At 45.9% G+C, this 24305-nt stretch overlaps 1 protein-coding gene across 2 annotated transcripts in view; it reads left to right on the top strand.

Moving 5' to 3' along the window:
* Window positions 1-284: 284 nt before the first annotated feature.
* The window catches only part of LOC141148159 (caspase-7-like), a 109501-nt gene continuing 85480 nt past the window's right edge, over window positions 285-24305 (top strand). Inside the window, exons 1-3 of one of the 2 annotated variants that reach the window (XM_073635341.1) lie at window positions 285-449; window positions 6983-7248; window positions 9626-9811. In XM_073635341.1, coding sequence (XP_073491442.1) covers window positions 412-449; window positions 6983-7248; window positions 9626-9811 — 490 coding nt within the window. In that variant the 5' untranslated portion in view covers window positions 285-411. Of the gene's footprint in view, window positions 450-6979; window positions 7249-9625; window positions 9812-24305 lie in introns of both variants that reach the window. The other variant, XM_073635340.1, reaches the window with a different exon arrangement.

The raw sequence follows: 24305 nt of genomic DNA, 5'->3' as shown, positions 1-24305 counted from the left end.
GATATAATATAATGATATAAAAATACAATGATATAACGATACAATATAATAATATAATGATACGATATAATGATATAATATTATAATGATACAATGATACAATGATATAATAATATAATGATACAATGATATAATGATATAATGATATAATTATATAATGATATAATGATACAATGATATAATACTACAATGATATAATAATATAATGTTGTGTACGCCTTCATTGCAGTGTCAGTGAGCGTTATACTGATTCTCCAGATCCTTCTATGGGGGAGGGACAGACATGAGGAAGAATTTGAAACTAAAGTAAAAGTGAAAGTAAGTGGAGGAAGAGATCTGTACAGAGGACAGACAGAACAATAGAGAGGGGACGGACAGAAGGACACAGACTGACAGATCATCCAGACAGAGATGAGTGGGTACTTATGGTGGTCACAGTTTACTAAAAGGTAACACATTGTATCTCCTCTCTGTATTACTGTATATAATAGGAGGGAGGGGGGTGGGGGGAGGGGAGAGAACTCTGATCAGGCCTGTACACATTGTCAGTGGGAATTTCCTGCCAGCAATTCTGGCTAAAGGCCACAATTTTACTTCCCCCCAGAATAGACCCCCCCCCCAGACAATCATATGAACTCCTCAGTCCTAGGAACTGTGGGATTCCTCCATCTGGGTGCTGATTGGTTGTATTTAATGCCGATCGTTCCCCGGGAAAGGAGCTCCAGCAGATTGCTGAATGTATAAAGAAACACGATTCTTCCTGGAAGAGTCCAAATGACTGTTATACTGGAGGGGGGGAGATTTACTAGAAATGGAGAGTGTAAAATCTGGTGCAGCTCTTCATAGAAACCAATCAGCTTCCAGGTTTTGTTGTCAAAGCTTCACTGAACAAGCTGAATTTTACAGCTGATTGGCTGCCATACATCATCTGCACCAGACGTGATACTCTCTACTTTCAGACCCGTGCAGGTTGCAGATACATTTTGCATTTTTCAATACAAGTTTTTGATCCATTTAAGGAGGAAGTAACCCTTGATGGGTTTTAGTTCCTCTTTTGTTTCCTGCATCTAGCCCATTATGTGCCACTTACCTGCAAACGAACCCCGCGTTGTCCCCGCTGGTGGCCGCGTCCATCTTCACCCCTCTTCCTTCCGGGGCCGAGGACTCCGGCTCTGTGATTGGCCGGAATCACGTGACGTCACTCTTGCGGGAGCCAGCGGTCATGATCGTGCCCTTTCTTCAGTGCCGATGACGTCAGCACAAGTGTATATGGCAAATTTCTCCTAAACGGTGCAGGTTTAGGAGATATTTCCAGTACCTACAGACACACCTCCCAACATTTTGAGATGAAAATAAGGGACACCTACTACCAAATGTATGTAGGCATAGGACACGCCCCCCCGCCACACCCCCTTAAAGGAGAATTAACCCCCCAAAAAAAGGCACTAAAATCACACTAAAAGAAAAATGCATAGATGTGAACCAAGCCTTAGTAAATCAACACCAGCGCTACATAGACTTCAGACCTGAGTCCTCCCCGAGGGATCCTTCCCAGGACACAGCTTAGCTCCAAAAATCGCTGATTTTCCACTGCTGATTACTCCGGAAATAGAAAGGGAGGGAGAATGTAGAAGTGATGTCTCTGATGTATCATTATGTATTTTGTAACACAAAAAACAGGATGAAACAGCGCTCACCCCAATCTTCTTCTGATTGTATACAGGGCAAAATCCAAAAATAATTACACCCGCCCCCCCACACACACACATGATTCAATGGCCATTCAATGTGGAACCAGCTTTTCCTAATTCACTTAGAGATCACTTACTATCCCGTCATTTACTGATTCTCAGTGTGTGTTCATTTTCAATGGCTAAATACTATAACTAATAGAGAGAGATGATCCTGAAATCAGAGTTAAATCCCAATGAAACCCCTTATTGCTATTATCTGTATGGCAGACAGCTACAATGTATTGCAATAGGACTCCTAAATATCACAAAGACAAAAAAAAGTATAGAAAATAACTGAAAGAATCTTTTTTTTTTTTGTGTTTTTCCAAAACACTTTTGTTTTTATACCAAATAAAATTTCAAAATATTTTGAAGCATGACGGATACATATAATATATTTAATTATATGTATTAATTTTAGGTACTTATATAGCGCCGTCAATTTACACAGCATTTATATGCTACAAGGTTTATCACCGTTGCAATGGGTGTGTGTGCAATTTTAAAGTGTGACATGTTTGGTATCTACTGTGTTTCCCCGAAAGTAAGACCTACCCCGAAAATAGGACCTACCCCGATTTTCAAGGAGGGCTGCAATAAAAGCCCTACCCCGAAAAAAGGCCCTAGTGTGTGTGTGTTTCTGTAATCTAACCTGTAGTCAAATACCTTCGGTATACAGAGCCACTCGGCGCTCAGCTGATCTCTTCCTCTTCCCCTTCCTGTCAGAGGGGGATCTCAGCCCCCCTCCCTCTGCAATGCTGGATCGCGGCGGGCTATGGAAGCGCTGATCTTTTCTTCTCCTGCCTGTCAGTGGGAGATCTCAGCCCCCCTCCCTCTGCAATGCTCTGATCGTGGGAGAGAGCTCCAGTGGGCTTTTTCATTATATTCTACTGTAATAGAAAGGATTCTTGGAGTTTACAACCACTTTTGATTCACTTCAATACTGGGGATTCCTGCCAGGCAGGGAGGGAGAGGGGGCAAGAAGACAGCACATTAAATAGCTAGCCCTACCCAGAAAATAAGCCCTACTGTGTCTTTTTGATTGCCAAAATTATTATAAGTCCCGGGCTTATTTTCGGGGAAACACGGTATTTACTCGACGTAACATCATATTTTATATTTTGCAAAACAAAAAAATGGGTTATATATTGTGTTTTTTTTTTGCACTAAAGTTCAAAAAAGTGCATTTGAAAGACCGCTGCGCAAATACCGCGTGACATAAAAAATTGCAACAGCGACCATTTTATTCTATAGGGCCTGTGCTTTAAAAATACATATCATGTTTGGGGGTTCTAAGTAACCCCCCCCCAAATTGATGGGGACAGATAATGTAAAGGGGAACTCTAATGGGGACTGTTATGCCCCGTACACACGGTCGGACATTGATCGGACATTCCAACAACAAAATCCATGGATTTTTTCAGACAGATGTTGGCTCAAACTTGTCTTGCATACACACGGTCACACAAAGTTGTCGGAAAATCCGATCATTCTGAACGCGGTGACGTAAAACACGTACGTCGGGACTATAAACGGGGCAGTGGCCAATAGCTTTCGTCTCTTTATTTATTCTGAGCATGAGTAGCACTTTGTGCGTCGGATTTGCGTACACACGATCGGAAATTCCGACAACGGATTTTGTTGTCGGAAAATTTTATAGCCTGCTCTCAAACTTTGTGTGTCGGAAAATTCTATGGAAAAAGTCTGATGGAGCCCACACACGGTCGGAATTTCCGACAACACCCTCCGATCGCACATTTTCCATCGGAAAATCCGACCGTGTGTACTGGGCATTAATGTAAGGGGGGTACTCTGATGGGAACAGTTGAAGTAAAGGGGAACTTGATAGGGATTGTTAATGTAAGGGGGTACTCTGATAGGGACAGTTGATAAAAGGGGGTGCTCTGATAGGAAAAATTGATGTAATGGGGCAGTCAGATGCATATGTATACGTTGTGGCTTTGAAGTGATTTACCAATGTTATGGTCATAACCCCAGTATTTATTTTTATTCAGCCAGTGGCTGGCTTTCTCATGAAAACAGTCTGAGCGGCTCATTAGCTGCTGGATCACTTTCAGAAGCGATACTGGTCTTCCTCGTACTTACTGTTTTCACTGGTGTGCCCGAGAAATGATCCTACAGTGCGGCACAGAGAAGAACAGAGACCAGATTGTCCCATGATCACCTCTATGGCCTTGGAGGACCAGAGAAATGTCATGATGCCACTTCTGGTCTAGGGTGGAAGTAAAAAATTGTTTTTAAGCAAAAGATCAAAAATTACAATTTTTTTAAATGTTTTGATTTTAAAGGTAAAAGAGAGATTTGGGGTCTCATTGCTGCGTGGTCCAGTTCTGATGCTCACGTGCCCATTATAAGCACTATGGGCTATGGACACGGGTAAACATGGGCAGCCTGATGGGATTGCAGCTACACAGTCCCATACACAACAAACTGCAATGCTCTGTGTGATCTGACACCTTTCTATCAGAACCAGCATTCACTTTTTTCAGTAATTTAAAATAGCTCTTCTTTTGGATCGGACTACGCAAACCAACCTTCCCTCACCACCTCCATCAATAAGCCTTGGCTGCCCACCTCCATCAATGAGCCTTTCTTCCCCCACCCCATCAATAAGCCTCCCCCCACATCCATCAATGAGCCTTCACTCCTCACCTCCATCAATGAGCCTTCCCCCCCCACCCTCATCAAGAAGCCTTCCCTCCCCACCTCCATCAATAAGCCTTCCCTCCCCACCTCCATCAATGACCCTTCCCTCCTCACCTCCATCAATGACCCTTCCCTCCCCACCTCCATCAATGAGCCTTCCCTCCCCACCTCCATCAATGAGCCTTTCTCTCCCCACCTCCATCAATGAGCCTTCCCTCCCCATCTTCATAAATGACCCTTCCCTCCTCACCTCCATCAATGACCCTTCCCTCCCCACCTCCATCAATGAGCCTTCCCTCTCCACTTCCATCAATGAGCCTTTCTCTCCCCACCTCCATCAATGAGCCTTCCCTCCCCATCTCCATCAATGAGCCTTCCCTCCCCATCTTCATCAATGAGCCGTCCCTCCCCCACCTCCATCAATGACCCTTCCCTCCTCACCTCCATCAATGACCCTTCCCTCCCCACCTCCATCAATGAGCCTTCCCTCCCCACCTCCATCAATGAGCCTTCCCTCCCCACCTCCATCAATGAGCCTTTCTCTCCCTACCTCCATCAATGAGCCTTCCCTCCCCATCTTCATAAATGACCCTTCCCTCCTCACCTCCATCAATGACCCTTCCCTCCCCACCTCCATCAATGAGCCTTCCCTCCCCACTTCCATCAATGAGCCTTTCTCTCCCCACCTCCATCAATGAGCCTTCCCTCCCCATCTTCATCAATGAGCCTTCCCTCCCCCACCTCCATCAATGACCCTTCCCTCCTCACCTCCATCAATGACCCTTCCCTCCCCACCTCCATCAATGAGCCTTCCCTCCCCACCTCCATCAATGAGCCTTTCTCTCCCCACCTCCATCAATGAGCCTTCCCTCCCCATCTTCATCAATGACCCTTCCCTCCTCACCTCCATCAATGACCCTTCCCTCCCCACCTCCATCAATGAGCCTTCCCTCCCCACTTCCATCAATGAGCCTTTCTCTCCCCACCTCCATCAATGAGCCTTCCCTCCCCATCTTCATCAATGAGCCTTCCCTCCCCCACCTCCATCAATGACCCTTCCCTCCCCACCTCCATCAATAAGCCTTCCCTCCCCACCTCCATCAATGACCCTTCCCTCCCCACCTCCATCAATGACCCTTCCCTCCCCACCTCCATCAATGACCCTTCCCTCCCCACCTCCACCAATGACCCTTCCCTCCCCACCTCCATCAATGAGCCTTCCCTCCCCACTTCCATCAATGAGCCTTTCTCTCCCCACCTCCATCAATGAGCCTTCCCTCCCCATCTTCATCAATGAGCCTTCCCTCCCCCACCTCCATCAATGACCCTTCCCTCCCCACCTCCATCAATAAGCCTTCCCTCCCCACCTCCATCAATGACCCTTCCCTCCCCACCTCCATCAATGACCCTTCCCTCCCCACCTCCATCAATGACCCTTCCCTCCCCACCTCCACCAATGACCCTTCCCTCCCCACCTCCATCAATGAAACTTCCCTCCCCACCTCCATAAATGACCCTTCCCTCCGCACCTCCACCAATGACCCTTCCCTCCCCACCTCCATCAATGACTCTTCCCTCCCCACCCTCATCGATGAGCCTCCCCTCCTCCACCTCCAAAAATGAGCCTGCCCACCTCCATCAATGAGTCTTCCCCCACCTACATCAATGAACCTACCCCCACCTCCATCAATGAGCCCTCCCTCCCCACCTCCATCAATGAGCCTTCCCTCCCCACCTCCATCAATAAGCCTTCCCCCCACCAAAACACCAATAATAATTGTGTAACCCTTATGCTGCCAGAGCTGTTGTTACATTTTTTGCACACATGTTTAAAAGATCATTTTAGGCGTGAAGATTACATAAAAGCCCCCAAACATTATTTATTTTCTGAAAGCAGACACCCTAGAGAATAAAATAGTGGTAGTTCCATTTTTTTAATGTCACAAATGTTTAGGAAATGCATAATTTCAGTGAAAAATACACTAAAGTTAATTTTAAGGCACACAAATGCAATAAATTACCAAAAGATTGTAAAATATAAAAGACGAGGTTTAACACAGTAAATAGATACCCAACATGTCAAACCTTACATTTTCTTGTGCACAGTGGGGAGATGGATGTTGTTGTTCAGGAAGCCACAGCTGGCTCCCGTATCCAAGATGGCGATGCTGGGGATCTGCATTAGTAAGAAGAACCGAGAAGACAGCGCTGGACCTCAGGCGCTATTAAGTGTGTGATTTTTCTAAGTCAGCAGCTAAAGTATTAGTGGCTACTGACTTTTAAAAAGCAAACTGAAGTTGTTTTTTCCTTTAAAACAGCAATGAGCAGCATCTATGTAAATAAGAGAAGAGAATATTATGTTCCTGATTTTATAATACATCAGAATCAAAATTAACATTCTTTTTGTGATGGAACAATCTATAGCTAGAATTGCTGTCCAGCTGCTCTGGAATCTCACCAGGACTATAACTGTGTATTTCTTGTATGTATGTCCTCTATTTTGCTTTCTAGGGTTTGTAAACCACTGTGTATTCTGGAAAATGCTCTGTCAATAATAATAAAATACATTTATGGTACAGCAGGAATAAGCATGTGGTGGGGATCACCACCAGGGCACCTGAGAATAGCTTTCGATGGTTAGATGACTTCATCATGAAGGAATATTCAGATCACATTTACGTGGTACATCTTCCCATCACCAACTACAACAGACATGACTGGATGGAGACCGTGAACGCATGTTCTGCCGTCATTCTCTATCACACCAAGCACCAGGGACGGGTTAATATCACCGATGTGGAGGGAGCTTTATATGAAGAAGAACTTCAATATTTGAATACAATTCTGGGTAAGGGATACATCTTGTTCAAAGTAGGCTAATTTCCTAAGAAAAACATGGAGACTGCCACTGCTGACTGCTCATTCTGAAAATGCTGGACTTCCCCCGAGTATTTTCCATCACTGACCCAAAAACACATACTCAGATAAGGAGGTCTGGCTTTACCCTGATTATCCAATGTACTTTTTTTGGCCAGTGCCCTTACATCCCCTGTCCCTTTTCTTTCCCTCCTTATCCATTCCCATCTGTTATCTCAAATTCTCTCCCATCTACTCCTTTCATCTCCTGCCCTCCTCCCTCACTCTCCTTTTTTCTCTTCTAGGTTTTTGATCGGGGTTAGGTCTGTTTTGCTCAGTCTCCTTTCTTTTCTTCTCTCCACTCTTCCCCTCCTCTCACTTCCTTTTCAAATCACCTTCTTTCTCCTCTCCTTTCTCACAATTTTTTACCATCCTCTCCTCTCCTTCCTTCTTTTCCTCTCATCTCCTACCCCCCCCCTCCTTCTTCCCATGCTCTCCTCTTCTCTCTAGTTCATTCTCTTTCTTTTCTGTCTTTACCTCTTCTTCCCTCACTACACACCTCTTCTCATTTCCCTTTTTTATCCTCCTCTCCTTCTCTTCTTTCCCCTTCCCAACTATTATGCCGCATACACACGGTCGGACTCTTCGACCGGACTGGTCTGACGAACGCTTTGGAACATGCTTCAAATCTTTATGTCGTAACTCCGCCGGACCCAGAAATCCGCGCGTCTGTATGCTAGTCCGACGGACAAAAACCCACGCTAGGGCAGCTATTGGCTACTGGCTATAAACTTCCTTATTTTAGTTTGGTGTACGTCATCACGTACGAATCCGTCGGACTTTGGTGTGATCGTGCGTAGGCAAGTCTGGTCGTTAGAAAGTCTGTTTAAAGTCCACCAAAAGTCCGTCGAAAGTCTGTCGGACAGGCTGTCGGACTTTTGTAGCCGAAAAGTCCACGGTACGCGGCATTACAGTATCTCTCATTTGTTGCTTCTCTCCTTTCCTCTTCTCTTTTTCCCTTGCTCTTCTTTATCATCCTTTTCTCTGCTTCCTTGCTCTTCTTTACCATCCTCTTCTCTCCTTCCTTGCTCTTCTTTTCCTTCCTCTCTCCTCCCTTCTTCTCTCATCTCATCCCCTTCTTCCCTATCTTCCCTCTTCCCCCCTCCTTCCCATGCTCTCCTCTTCTCTCTAGTTTCTTCTCCTTCTTTTCTGTCTTTCCCTGTCCTTTCCTAACCACACACCCTTCCCTCTCCTCCTCTCTATTTTTTTTTTTTTTTATTCTGCTCTCTCCTCCCCTGCTCTCCCTTTCCCATCTCGTATCTCTCATTCTCTCCTCCTCTTGTCTCCTCCCCTTCTCTCTTCCCCTTTCTTTTCTCCACTCCTAGGTCTTTGGTCAGAGTCAGGTGTTTGAGTTAGGTTGAAGGCTAACTTAAGGATTGTATTAAGAGGCAAAGGTTTATTTTAAGGGTAAGATTAAATGTTGGGGTTTGGGTGAAGAACAGAGACAGATTCCTACATAGACAACACAGGATGTCCTCATTGGCTGCAAAGTTTGTGCATTTTTGTTGGTGGAATAGTCTATTATGAACTTACAATTTACCTGCTCTGGGTCTATACACCTGGACAACAACTGGTGATGGACTGGTCTTCTGGTCATTGATCTAAGTATACTGAGGCAGAGTGGGTGAAGTTGAACTGCCTACTTCACCTTCTTCACACCTCCAGCCTCATCTTTTCTTTTATGACTATATGGTTCAATCTTGTTAATGGCACTTCAGCTAGTCAGGGGTCAATAGTCAACAGAATGGTGGCAGCACAAGACATAAGGTCTAGGGGCAGGAAGTATTGATTCTAGTGAGGGATAGAGTTCAGTTATGCCGCGTACACACGATCGGACTTTCCACCAACAAAACTGTGGATTTTTGACCGAAGGTTGTTGGCTCAAACTTGTCTTGCATACACACAGTCACACAAATGTTGGCCAACAATTACAAACGTTGGAACATAGTGCTATATGAGACGTACAACGAGCCGAGAAAAAGGAAGTTCAATAGCCAGTGCGGCTCCTTCTGCTTGATTCCGAACATGCGTGAACTTTTGTGGTGGAAAAATTGAGAACCTGCTAGCAAACATTTGTTGGCGGAAAGTCAGACAGCAAATGTTCGATGGATCCTACACATGGTCGGACTTTCCGACAACAAGCTCACATCCAACATTTCCGTCGGAAAATCTAACCATGTGTACGCGGCATTATAGGATTTGATAAGAAATAGAGATAGATCTGAGGTCTAGGATATTTTTGGACATGCTTTGTTGTGTTTAGCACTGGAAATTCTGGACTAACATCCCCTTGTGCTGTGTTCCTCTAGGCAGAGAGAGGGTGGTGATTCTGTTGGATGATATGGATGATATCAGTGAAGAAGAGAGAAGGAGAATCCTGAGGACACAGATATCCCTGGACCGTCTGTCCTCTCATCTCATCCTCATTCCTGAAAAAGAAAAATCTGAAACTGCAAGAAGGAAACTAAAAGAATTTCGTACAGCTCTTTCAGAAGGTAAAATATATATTTCAGTGTGCTGAACAAATAATGGAGCTGACTGATGAAAACTGGAGATACCTTCACATGGTTGTTTTGTCCAGCTCCATAATGGCAGAGATTTTCTAGTCGGAAGTGCTAAAATTCCTGGTTGTTCAGTGGGGATGAGCGAAGGGTTCAGTCCGAGGACAAGTGTCAGTGACGTCCTTTACCAGATATGATCATGTCCATGTATGGCCAATGACGTCACCCGGTAGATCCTGCCGTCTTGTATATAAAAGTTCTCATTCAACGTGTGGGCGGGGTCATCTGCACCCGTGCTAATGGGGGTACCTTGCATGCAAAGCGCGCTCATCGATGCCCTGGACCAGACAGAGACTGTGGTTATGTAAAAAGTCTAACATTAAGGCAGTTCCCCAACTTGGAGATAAGCCTTCACTGTGGGCAGTAAAAATACAGAGTTCCTCTGAAAAGTGCTGTCCCATAACTGTAATTGATGTATGTTGCATTAGGAGGGATGTACTGAGCTTGTGCCTACTCCACCAGTCCAGCGTACCTCTGTTACTTCACTCCCAGTAACAGAACGGGGTCCCGCTGCTTCACCTAGTGTGGAGCTTATGTGTGCTCATTAACTTCTTAGCTTCCTATACCTTGTGCCCAGGTCATAAATTTCCATAACACTAGTCTGATCCCGTTTGCTATGGGAGGTGGACAGCTCAGGAGGGAGTCAAATAGCGACCCCCTAGCTACTGGAGGTACCTGCCACCTTACCATGTACCATGCCTAATAACTGGTTGCTTTGTGTCTTGAACTTGTGCTTGGTTACTCTTTAACAACCACACTCCTCTTCCTCTGTGTCTTGCAGAGTTATCCCTTTTGTAACAGTGTTACTTCATACCCCGTAGTGCATTTACATTTCTGGGTTCTATTGATACGCCAGAACCAACATGCACCCCTTTGGAATAACTTCATACCAGGCTCAGAACATATGATGTAACTTTACTTAGAGATGTATGGCATAACAGTTCAACATGAACAGCACCCTTTCCCTAAAGGGGGCTAAGAATATGCATGTATCATATATACTAGGGGGCTGAGGGTATCTGTAGTGGAGAAGGATCTGGGGGTTTTGGTAGATCATAAGCTCAATAATAACATGCAATGCCAAGCTGCGGTTTCCAAAGCGAGCAAAGTCCTTTCTTGTATTAAAGTGGTTGTAAACTCTGTTGCACCACTTGTACCTACAGGTTAGTCAATAATAAGGCTTACCTGTAGGTACCGTGAATATCTCCTAAACCTGCACAGTTTAGGAGATATTTAGTATATATGCTTCTGCCGACGTCATTGGCGCATGCGCATGGAAGAAACGGACCGCTGGTGCCGTTCCTTTAGAGCCCGCGCTGTGACCGGTGGCTCCCGCGAGCGTGCGTGGGAGTGACGTCATTGTGGCTCCGGCCGATCACAGCACCGGTGCCCGCGAACCCGGAGGAAGGTCCAGGAAATGTGGACCGCTGCAACAGCTTCGATCTAAGGTAAGTATTTCATAATGAGCTAGTACTAGCTCATTTTGCCTTTGTCTTGCAGGGTTTTTTTTGGAGGTTTACAACCTCTTTAAGAGAGGTATGGACTCCAGAGAGAGAGACATCATCTGTACAAATCATTAGTAAGACCTCATCTGCAGTTCAGTTTTGGGCTCCAGTTCTCAAAAAGGATATCGGGGAACTGGAGAAAGTGCTGAGAAGGGCAACCAAACTGATAAGAGGCATGGATGAGCTCAGCTATGAGGAAAGATTAGAGGAACTGAATTTATTTAGAAGAAAGTAAGGGGGGATATGATCACCATGTATAAATACATAAGGGGGGATATGATCACCATGTATAAATACATAAGGGGGGATATGATCACCATGTATAAATACATAAGGGGGGGATATGATCACCATGTATAAATACATAAGGGGGGGATATGATCTCCATGTATAAATACATAAGGGGGATATGATCTTCATGTATAAATACATAAGGGGGGAAATGATCTCCATGTATAAATACATAAGGGGGATATGATCTCCATGTATAAATACATAAGGGGGATATGATCTCCATGTATAAATACATAAGGAGGGATATGATCTCCATGTATAAATACATAAGGGGGGATATGATCTCCATGTATAAATACATAAGGGGGGGGGGGGTATGATCTCCATGTATAAATACATAAGGGGGGATATGATCTCCATGTATAAATACATAAGGGGGGATATGATCTCCATGTATAAATACATAAGGGGGGATATGATCTCCATGTATAAATACATAAGGGGGGGATATGATCTCCATGTATAAATACATATGGGAGGATATGATCACCATGTATAAATACATAAGGGGGGATATGATCTCCATGTATAAATACATAAGGGGGGATATGATCTCCATGTATAAATACATAAGGGGGGATATGATCTCCATGTATAAATACATAAGGGGGGGATATGATCTCCATGTATAAATACATAAGGGGGGATATGATCTCCGTGTATAAATACATAAGGGGGATATGATCTCCATGTATAAATACATAAGGGGGATATGATCTCCATGTATAAATACATAAGGGGGATATGATCTCCATGTATAAATACATAAGGGGGGATATGATCTCCATGTATAAATACATAAGGGGGGATATGATCACCATGTATAAATACATAAGGGGGGATATGATCTCCATGTATAAATACATAAGGGGGATATGATCACCATGTATAAATACATAAGGGGGATATGATCTCCATGTATAAATACATAAGGGGGGGGTATGATCACCATGTATAAATACATAAGGGGGATATGATCACCATGTATAAATACATAAGGGGGGGGGTATGATCACCATGTATAAATACATAAGGGGGGGGGTATGATCACCATGTATAAATACATAAGGGGGGGGTATGATCACCATGTATAAATACATAAGGGGGGATATGATCTCCATGTATAAATACATAAGGGGGGATATGATCTCCATGTATAAATACATAAGGGGGGGGGGGTATGATCTCCATGTATAAATACATAAGGGGGGATATGATCTCCATGTATAAATACATAAGGGGGGATATGATCTCCATGTATAAATACATAAGGGGGGATATGATCTCCATGTATAAATACATAAGGGGGGATATGATCTCCATGTATAAATACATAAGGGGGGGATATGATCTCCATGTATAAATACATAAGGGGGGATATGATCTCCATGTATAAATACATAAGGGGGATATGATCTCCATGTATAAATACATAAGGGGGATATGATCTCCATGTATAAATACATAAGGGGGATATGATCTCCATGTATAAATACATAAGGGGGGATATGATCTCCATGTATAAATGCATAAGGGGGGGATATGATCACCATGTATAAATACATAAGGGGGGATATGATCTCCATGTATAAATACATAAGGGGGATATGATCACCATGTATAAATACATAAGGGGGATATGATCTCCATGTATAAATACATAAGGGGGGGGGGGGTATGATCTCCATGTATAAATACAAAAGGGGGATATGATCACCATGTATAAATACATAAGGGGGATATGATCTCCATGTATAAATACATAAGGGGGGGGGGTATGATCACCATGTATAAATACATAAGGGGGATATGATCTCCATGTATAAATACATAAGGGGGGGGGTATGATCACCATGTATAAATACATAAGGGGGGATATGATCTCCATGTATAAATACATAAGGGGGGGGGTATGATCACCATGTATAAATACATAAGGGGGGGGTATGATCACCATGTATAAAACCATAAGGGGGGATATGATCACCATGTATAAATACATAAGGGGGGATATGATCTCCATGTATAAATACATAAGGGGGGATATGATCTCCATGTATAAATACATAAGGGGGGGATATGATCTCCATGTATAAATACATAAGGGGGGATATGATCTCCATGTATAAATACATAAGGGGGGGGTATGATCACCATGTATAAATACATAAGGGGTCCATATAATGAACTTGTTGTTGAGTTATTCACAAGGTCATCACAGAGGACAAGGGGGCACTTTTTACACCTGGAGGAAAAGAGATTTCATCTCCAAATACGGAAAGGTTTCTTCACAGTAAGAGCTGTGAAAATGTGACTAAACTTTTTCCAGAGGTGGTTCTGGCCAACTCAGTAGATTGTTTTTAAAAATGCCTGGATTCTTCCTGAAATGTACATAATATAACTGAATACTAACATTTACCTTATAGGTCAAGTTGATCCAGGTAATAGATTGCCTCTCGGGGGGGGGGGGGGGGTCGGGAAGGAATTTTCCCCCCTGCTGGACTAAATTGGATGATGCTTTTCTGGGGTTTTTCACCTTCTTCTGGATCAATTGTTGGTATAGGATTGGGTATATGGGAATGGGTATCCCCCCCTCCTTTTATTGGTTGAACTAGGTGAACTTTTTTCAACCTAACTATGTAACTATGTACTTATAACTAGAATACTGTAGTTGCCCAGGCATACCTACATGACATGAGAGTCTTTTATGGCATTGTTTATGACTTGGATGTCTCAGAAAACTCTGGTTTCTTCTGCAGCAGCCATGCCCATGCTTACAGGTGATGCCGAAACTCGCTGGACCCACCAGATCCTGGGCCTTTGCCGCCCCCCCCTTTTTATAGCACAGGTGGGCCGGCTAGGACCAAAAGCTCAGGAACTGAGCTGGAAACCCTTTCCCAGCCTGGGCCAGCTGCTGGCTTACTAGACTGTATATACTTCAACCTGCCTACAAGTGGGTGACAAGAAGACGAGCGGGTCATGTCTTATGACATTTTTTTTCTTTCTTTCCTTGGTCTGCATTTGCAGAAAAACTAATGCTCAGATTAAGGGTCTGGTTTGGATTTTTAGGTGGACCTCACACATTTTCCTTTTGTTGCATTTACATAGAGACGCAGAGAGGCTTGATGATGACATAACTGGGTTTAAAATAAGATACGTAGTGAAAATGGAAACGATTAAAATAAAAATGTCATAATATAGTACATAATATAATATTATAAAGCTGTACTAGGATATTACAGATACTGAACGTCACATAATAAAAGTAACATAAACATAGGCGTGCGCAGGGGGTGTGCCAGGTGTGCCTGGGCACACCCTAATCACTATGGGGTTGATTTACTAAAACCAGAGAGTGCAAAATCTGGTGCAGCTGTGCATGTAGCCAATCGGCTACTGACTATGGCTTGTTTAGTTAAGCTTTGGCAAAAAAAACCTGGAAGCTGATTGGTTTCTATGCAGAGCTGCACCAGATTTTGTACTCTCCAGCTTTAGTAAATCAACCCCTACATGTGGTGCCAATTCCCCCTACTACCCAGGCTCCCCAAGCTCCCCCCCCCCCGCGCTGCAGTGCTGCTGGCTTCCCTCCTCTCCCCCCGGCTGCTGTGGGGTATGCTTTAGGATGGAGAGCGGAGGAGTGGAGAGCGGAGGAAGGGGCTAGTAAATATGTCATTTACCGGCTCCTTCCTATTCTAAATGAACACACTCACTAACAGTATCCATATCTGAAGCATAGTAAACTGTGTTTACTATGCTTCAGTTTGTGAATGAACAGGAAGCCACTCAGCCCAGAGCACTTTCGATTCATTCACTGTCCCGTGCAGCTGAGGCTGCAGAGAAAGGCATGTGTGTTTGAGCTTTGGGGTGCACACCCTAATTCAATGGGATGCGCACTCCTATGAACATAAAGATAAACCAGCCTAATTAATTGGTTAAAGCAGGCTTTAAGTACCAATCAGTGAAATACAAGGCCCGCGGAATTAATCCAGCCCTTCAGATCATTTCATGTGGCCCTCACAGCTCTCCTGAAGCTGCGGAACCCCTCGTCTCTGCCCCCCTCCCCCCACTGTCTTAGCAGTCGGCAGCACAGAGGACAGAATTCCTCCTACAGATCCTGTGCCTCTTTGTGCAGCCGCTGAGCCCTCTCGTCTCCTCCTCCTACGGTCTCAGCATTCAGCAGACTCCAGCCCTCCTCTGGTCCTCCTACAGACCCTGGACTTTCTGCTTTTTCCATCTCTGCCCCCAGCTCCTTCCCAGAAGCAGCAACACATGGTAAGGGGAGGGGTTACTGTGATGTAAGAGAAGGTGGGGGACTCTCGACTTCTGATGGTGGTGGTGGGTAGGGATGAGCTTCGTGTTCGAGTCGAACCCATGTTCGACTCGAACATTGGCTGTTCGACCGTCCGTCGAATTGCGAACGTTATGGGCCGTTCGCGCCAAATTCGTGTGGCGCGTCACGGCCCATAATTCACTGCGGCATCGCAGTGCATTGCTGGCTGATGATTGGCCAAGCATGCACTATGACCCGCATGCTTGGCCAATCACAGCGCCGTCAGTAGAGAGAGCTGTAATTGGCCAAAGCCAGGGTGGCTTTGGCCAATTATGGCTCAGGGGATTTAGTACACACCCCACACTATATAAGGCCGCCTGCACGGCGGCCCTGTGTAGTGTGTGTTCCGGTGTGCTGAGAAATAGAGAGAGAGACAGACAGTGTCATTTCATTTGAGTTAGCTAGATTAGGCTAGATCTGTTCCTGCTATTTACATTTAGTGCAGTCAGTGCGTCCTGCTCACAGTGTTCAGCTAGATCCGTTCCTGCTATTTACATTTAGTGCAGTGCGTCCTGCTCACAGTGTTCAGCTAGATCTGTTCCTGCTATTTACATTTAGTGCAGTGCGTCCTGCTCACAGTGTTCAGCTAGATCTGTTCCTGCTATTTACATTTAGTGCAGTGCGTCCTGCTCACAGTGTTCAGCTAGATCCGTTCCTGCTATTTACATTTAGTGCAGTGCGTCCTGCTCACAGTGTTCAGCTAGATCCGTTCCTGCTATTTACATTTAGTGCAGTGCGTCCTGCTCACAGTGTTCAGCTAGATCCGTTCCTGCTATTTACATTTAGTGCAGTGCGTCCTGCTCACAGTGTTCAGCTAGATCCGTTCCTGCTATTTACATTTAGTGCAGTGCGTCCTGCTCACAGTGTTCAGCTAGATCCGTTCCTGTTATCTTCTAGACTATTTACATTTAGTGCAGTGCGTCCTGCTCACAGTGTTCAGCTAGATCTGTTCCTGCTATTTACATTTAGTGCAGTGCGTCCTGCTCACAGTGTTCAGCTAGATCTGTTCCTGCTATTTACATTTAGTGCAGTGCGTCCTGCTCACAGTGTTCAGCTAGATCCGTTCCTGCTATTTACATTTAGTGCAGTCAGTGCGTCCTGCTCACAGTGTTCAGCTAGATCCGTTCCTGCTATTTACATTTAGTGCAGTGCGTCCTGCTCACAGTGTTCAGCTAGATCCGTTCCTGCTATTTACATTTAGTGCAGTCAGTGCGTCCTGCTCACAGTGTTCAGCTAGATCCGTTCCTGCTATTTACATTTAGTGCAGTCAGTGCGTCAGTGAGTCCTGCTCACAGTGTTCAGCTAGATCCGTTCCTGCTATTTACATTTAGTGCAGTGCGTCCTGCTCACAGTGTTCAGCTAGATCCGTTCCTGCTATTTACATTTAGTGCAGTCAGTGCGTCCTGCTCACAGTGTTCAGCTAGATCCGTTCCTGCTATTTACATTTAGTGCAGTCAGTGCGTCCTGCTCACAGTGTTCAGCTAGATCTGTTCCTGCTATTTACATTTAGTGCAGTGCGTCCTGCTCACAGTGTTCAGCTAGATCCGTTCCTGCTATTTACATTTAGTGCAGTGCGTCCTGCTCACAGTGTTCAGCTAGATCCGTTCCTGCTATTTACATTTAGTGCAGTGCGTCCTGCTCACAGTGTTCAGCTAGATCCGTTCCTGCTATTTACATTTAGTGCAGTGCGTCCTGCTCACAGTGTTCAGCTAGATCCGTTCCTGTTATCTTCCTACTGACAGGCAGGCTTGTCTGGTTACAGTATATAAAGCTACCTGAAGAAAATTACAGGTGTTCTATCCCAGCTTAGTGCAGCTACAGGCCATTAGTATGTCTGGAAGGCCAAGAAGGAGAGGCAGACAGTCACAAGCCAATAAGAGAGGGCAAGCAGGCTCTGTGTCTAGTGCTGGTCGTGGAGACGGTGCATCCTCCTCAGCCCGTGGCCATGGGACACGCTTGGCCTTTTTTTCGGCAGCTGGCCGTGTTGAGCCGCAACATGCGGAAGACTTGGTCGAGTGGATGACCAAGCCGTCCTCATCCTCCTCATCCTCTCTCACCCATGCCCAGGGTGCTTTGTCTGGCAAAGCAGCGGCCTCTTCCCTCAGCTCAATGTCATCAGTGACTCCTTCCCTAGCTCCACCATGTCCTCCTGAGGATTCCCTCGAACTGTTTGACCACAGTGTTGGGTACATGCTCCAGGAGGATGCCCAGCGTTTGGAAGGCTCTGATGATGATACTGAGCTCGATGAAGGCAGTAACATGAGCACGGACAGAGGGGGTGCCCAAGAAGGACAGCAATCTGGCAGTCATGCTCCCCCTGCTGCAGCATACTGCCAGGTTTGCTCCAGTGATGAGGAGGGAGGGGATGATGAGGTCACTGACTCAACGTGGGTGCCTGATAGGAGAGAGGAGGAGGAGGAGGAGGAGGAGGAGGCGGCACATCACCAACGAGGCAGGATGCCCTCCAGGGGCCAGCCTAAGGGCAGCACATTGACTGCATCACACCCCAAAGCTCCACATGTGCAGGGCGCTGCAGTCTCTGCGCGTTATTCAAAAAGTTCTTTGGTGTGGGCCTTTTTTGAGACGAGTGCATCAGATCGCACCGCTGCTATTTGCAACATATGTCTCAAGCGTATCTCGCGTGGCCAAAACATCTCCCGCTTGGGTACCACATGCTTGACCAGACATATGTTGACCTGCCATGCAGTTCGTTGGCAAGCATATCTAAAAGACCCACACCAAAGAACAAAGAGGATCTCTCCTTGCTCCTCATCAGCTGAGATTTCCAACCCCACTAGACCTTCAGTCCTCTCTGAGACCTGCAGTGAGAGGAATGAAGGTGTAGAATTAGGTGTGTCACAGCCAAGTACTTGTGGGCAATCTGCTTTTGGTACACCGACGTCAGATTGTACCAGGCAAATTTCCCTGCCCCAGCTGCTGCACCACCGAAAGAAGTTTGCTCCCAGCCATCCACATGCCCAGCGGTTGAATGCTAGCTTGGCAAAATTGCTAGCACTTCAACTGCTGCCTTTTCAGTTGGTAGACTCTGCCCCCTTCCGTGAGTTTGTGGAATGTGCGGTTCCTCAGTGGCAGGTACCCAAACGCCACTTTTTCTCACGGAAGGCGATTCCGGCTCTCTACCGGCATGTGGAAGGCAATGTCCATGCCTCGCTGGACAGGGCGGTCAGCGGTAAGGTGCATATTACCGCTGACTCATGGTCCAGCAGGCATGGACAGGGACGTTACTTAAGTTTCACGGCGCATTGGGTGACTCTGCTGGCAGCTGGGAAGGATGCAGGACAAGGTGCAGTAGTGTTGGAGGTTGTTCCGCCACCACGCCTCCAAAATGCTGATTGTGACACACCTCTCTCCTCCACCCCCTCCTCTTCTTCTTCCTCCATGGCCTCTTCCTCGGAACCAGCGGTGCTCCGTAGGCGTTCAAGGGGCTACGCAAGTACGCAGGCCAAAAGATGCCATGCGGTGCTTGAGCTGGTGTGCTTGGGGGACAGGAGCCACACTGGGGCAGAGGTTCTGTCAGCTCTGCAGGGGCAGGTTCAGAGGTGGTTGACGCCACGCCAACTTAAGGCAGGAATGGTGGTTTGCGACAATGGCACCAACCTCCTCTCTGCCCTCCGACAGGGACAACTGACCCATGTGCCCTGTTTGGCTCACGTCCTTAACTTGGTGGTGCAGCGGTTCTTGGGCAGGTACCCGGGCTTACAGGATGTCCTGAGGCAGGCCAGGAAAGTCTGTGTGCATTTCCGCCGGTCATATAATGCCAGTGCTCGGCTGACGGACCTCCAAAAGGAGTTTAACCTGCCCAAGAACCGCCTAATCTGTGACATGCCCACCAGGTGGAACTCGACATTGGCCATGCTGCAGCGGCTGCACACGCAGCAGAGGGCCATCAATGAGTACCTGTGCGACTATGGCACCAGGACAGGGTCAGGGGACCTTGGTTTTTTTTCCCCACGCCAGTGGGCCATGATCAGGGATGCATGCACTGTCCTGTCACCATTCGAGGAGGCCACGAGGATGGTGAGCACTGACAGTGCATGCATCAGTGACACTGTCCCCCTTGTCCACCTGTTAGAGCACACGCTGCATGGAATAATGGACAGGGCACTTGAGGCAGAACAGAGGCAGGAAGAGGAGGACTTCCTTAGCTCTCAAGGCCCCCTTTATCCAGACAGTGTTCCTGCGTGCCCGCCGATCACACAGGAAGAGGACGAGGAGGAGGAGGAGGAGGAAGATTGTGTCAGTATGGAGGTGGAGCCTGGCACTCAGCATCAGCAGCAGTCTTTAAGGGATCAGTCCCAAGGAACACATGGACTTGTACGTGGCTGGGAGGAGGTGGCTGCGGACGTTCTTGTCCTTAGTGACCCAGAGGACTCCAGACCGAATGCCTCAGCAAACCTACGCTGCATGGCCTCCCTGATCCTGCAAAGCCTGCGTAAGGATCCTCGTATTCGTGGTATCAAGGAGAAGGACCAATACTGGCTGGCAACCCTCCTTGATCCACGTTACAAGGGTAAGGTTGCGGACCTTATCTTGCCATCGCAGAGGGAGCAGAGGATGAAACATCTTCGGGAGGCCTTGCAGAAAGGTCTGTGCAACGCGTTCCCAGAGACTGGGAGGTTACAAACTCCTGTTTCTGGACAACGTGTTGCTGAGGCTTCGGTCAGTCAAAGAAGGAGCAGTGGAGAAGGTGGCCGTTTGACCGATGCGTTCAGACAATTTTTTAGTCCGCAGCCCCAAGGTATGATCGGTTCCAGCAACCATCGCCAGCGTCTGTTTCACATGGTGCAGGAATACCTAGGGGCAAGATCAGACTTGGACACCTTTCCCACCGAAAATCCTCTGGGTTACTGGGTCTTGAGGATGGATCACTGGCCAGAGCTTGCACAGTATGCAATTGAGCTACTGGCCTGTCCTGCATCCAGCGTTCTTTCGGAACGCACATTCAGTGCTGCTGGAGGCGTGGTAATCGATCACAGGGTGCGTCTATCCACCGACTCGGTCGATCGGCTGACCTTCATAAAAATGAATCAGTCTTGGATCACCACCAGCTACCAAGCACCTGATGCTGATGTAACCGAATAATTTTTTTTGAAATCTCAGATCCCTTCAAAGACTGCCTATGCTGATGCTGAGTGACTATCCCTGAGTAATTATCCTCTTCCTCCTCAATCATCACGCTGATAGCTTGTAAGAACATTTTTGGTTCTGGGCGCCATCACCAGTGCCTAAGGCACAATTTTTCAGCCCCTGTTTAACAGGGGCGTGTAATTACAATTTTTGATGTAATACTTTGCAGCAGGGCTCGTTCCTGCATTCCAACTAGAGTGTCTGTGAGGGGTTGCAGTGTTGTGGCACCAGCACCAGTGCCTAAGGCCCAATTTTTCTGCCCCTGTCTAACAGGGGCGTTCAATTACAGTTTTTGATGCAATACTTTGCAGCAGGGCTCGTTCCTGCGTTCCAACTAGAGTGTCTGTGAGGGGTTGCAGTGTTGTGGCACCAGCACCAGTGCCTAAGGCCCAATTTTTCTGCCCCGTCTAACAGGGGCGTGTAATTACAATTTTTGAAGCAATACTTTGCAGCAGGGCTCGTTCCTGCGTTCCAACTAGAGTGTCTGTGAGGGGTTGCAGTGTTGTGGCACCAGCACCAGTGCCTAAGGCCTAATTTTTCAGCTCCTGTTCAACAGGGGCATGTAATTACAATTCTTGATCTAATATTTCACAGCAGGGCCCTGTGAGGGCTTACAGTGTTGTGGCCACAGCAACACGTAAGGCCCAAATTTCTGCTGAGTATATAGGGCGGGCCCCTACTTTCAAACATCTAACTTACAAACAACTCCTACTTGCAAACGGAAGGAGACAACAGGAAGTGAGATGAAATCTACCCCTAGGAAGGGAAATTCTCTCCTGTAAGAGTTAATATCGGAAAACAATTTCTCCTTTCCACTGATGCTTTCCAAACCTTGTTCCACAAAAAAAACCCAAATTTTCAAAAAACATTTTTCATTGGGACCAAAAAGTGAGGTGAAATCTTCTGAAGAGGAGGAAAGACAGCAAAACAAATGTCACAGGGGTGATAACCCTTCCCTATGTTTTCCAAAAAGCTTAAAAAAGATTTTTTGGCTGGAGCTAAACACGTTAAAAATGTTCAAAATTACAAACAGATTCTACTTAACAACAAACCTACAGTCCCTGTCTTGTTTGCACCGCCTGTATACTGCTGTTCAGAGTATATAGGGCCTGGTGGCCCCACACCTTTCCTTATTTTAATTTGGGTGCGGGGTTCCCCTTAATATCCATACAAGACCCAAAGGGCCTGGTAATGGACTGGGGGGTACCCATGCCGTTTGTCTCACTGATTTTCATCCATATTGCCAGGACCCGACATGACATTAAACCCGCAATCAGTTTTAAATGAGATTTTTTCCTTTAAAAATGACATTTGGTGCAGGGACTGTTCTAAACATGGGAAACACGCGTCACTTTACAGGCATACTATAGACACCCCCCAGGTACGATATTTAAAGGAATATTTTACTTTTTTTTTTTTTTACTTTAAGCATCATTAAAATCACTGCTCCCGAAAAAACGGCCGTTTTTAAAAGTTTTTTTTGCATTGATACATGTCCCCTGGGGCAGGACCCGGGTCCCCAAACCCTTTTTATTACAATACCATGCAAATTAACCTTTAAAATGAGCACTTTTGATTTCGAACGTTCGAGTCCCATAGACCTCAATGGGGTTCTAACGTTCGTGCGAACTTTCGGTCCGTTCGCGGGTTCTGGTGCGAACCGAACCGGGGGGTGTTCGGCTCATCCCTAGTTACAACCAAAAACATGAATGTATTTTATTGGGATTTTATGTGATAGACCAACACAAAGTGGCACATAATTGTGAAGTGGAAGGAAAATGATAAATGGTTTTCCAAATCTTTTACAAATAAATATGTGAAAAGTGTGGCATGCATTTGTATTCAGTCCCCTTTACTCTGATACCCCTAACTAAAATCTAGTGGAACCAATTGTCTTCAGAAATCACTTTATTAGTAAATAGAGCCCACCTGTGTGTAATTTAATCTCAGTCTAAATATGGCTGTTCTGTGAAAGGTTTGTTAGAGAACCTTAGTAAACAAACAGCATCATGAAGGCCAAGAAACACACCAGACAGGTCAGGGATAAAATTGTGGAGAAGTATAAAGCAGGGTTAGGTTATAAAAAAATAGCCCAAGCTTTGAACATCTCATGGGGTACTGTTCAATCCATCATCTGAAAATGGAAAGAGTAGGACACAACTGCAAATCTACCAAGACATGGCTGTCCACCTAAACTGACCGGCCGGGCAAAGAGATAATTTATCAGAGAAGCAGCCAAGAGGTCCATTGTAATTCTGGGGGAGCTGCAGAGATCCACAGCTCAGGTGGGAGAATCTGTCCACAGGACAACTATTAGTCGTGTTCTCCACAAGTCTGCCCTTTATGGAAGAGTGACAAGAAGAAAGACATTGTTGAATGAAAGCCATAAGAAGTCCTGTTTGCAGTTTGCGAGAAGCCATGTGGGGGACACAGCAAATATGTGGAAGAAGGTGCTCTGGTCATATGAGAATAACACTGAACTTTTTGTCCTAAAAGCAAAACACTATGTGTGGCAAAAAATGAACACTGCACATCGCCCTGAACACACCATCCCCACCATAAAACATGGTGGTGGCAGCATCATGTTGTGGGGATTCTTTTCTTCAGCAGGGACAGGGAAGCTGGTCAGAGTTGATGGGAAGATGGATGGAGCCAAATACAGGACAATCTTAGAAGAAAACCTGTTAGAGCAAAAGACTTGAGACTGGGGAGGAGGTTCACCTTCCAGTAGGACAATGACTCTAAACATACAGCCAGAGCTACAATGGAAGATCAAAGCATATTCATGTGTTAGAATGGCCCAGTCACAGTCCAGACCTAAATCCAATTTAGAATCTGTGGCAAGACTTGAAAATTGCCGTTCACAGACGCTCCCCATCCAATCTGACAGAGCTTGAGATATTTGACAAAGAAGAATGGGCAAAAATGTCCCTCTCTAGATGTGCAAAGCTGGTAGAGACATCCCCAAAAAGACTTGCAGCTGTAATTGCTGAGAAAGGAGGTTCTACAAAGTATTGACTCCGGGGGGTACTATACAAATGTACCCCCCATACTTTTCACATATTTATTTGTCAAAGAAAAACATTTATCATTTTCCTTCCACTTCACAATTATGTGCCACTTTGTGTTGGTCTATCACATAAAATCCCAA

The sequence above is a fragment of the Aquarana catesbeiana genome, linkage group LG06 (genome assembly GCF_042186555.1).
Source record: "Aquarana catesbeiana isolate 2022-GZ linkage group LG06, ASM4218655v1, whole genome shotgun sequence".
In the NCBI taxonomy this organism is placed as follows: domain Eukaryota; kingdom Metazoa; phylum Chordata; class Amphibia; order Anura; family Ranidae; genus Aquarana; species Aquarana catesbeiana.
Note: the sequence above shows the minus strand (reverse complement) of the source record. Positions and strands in the feature narration are given on the sequence as shown.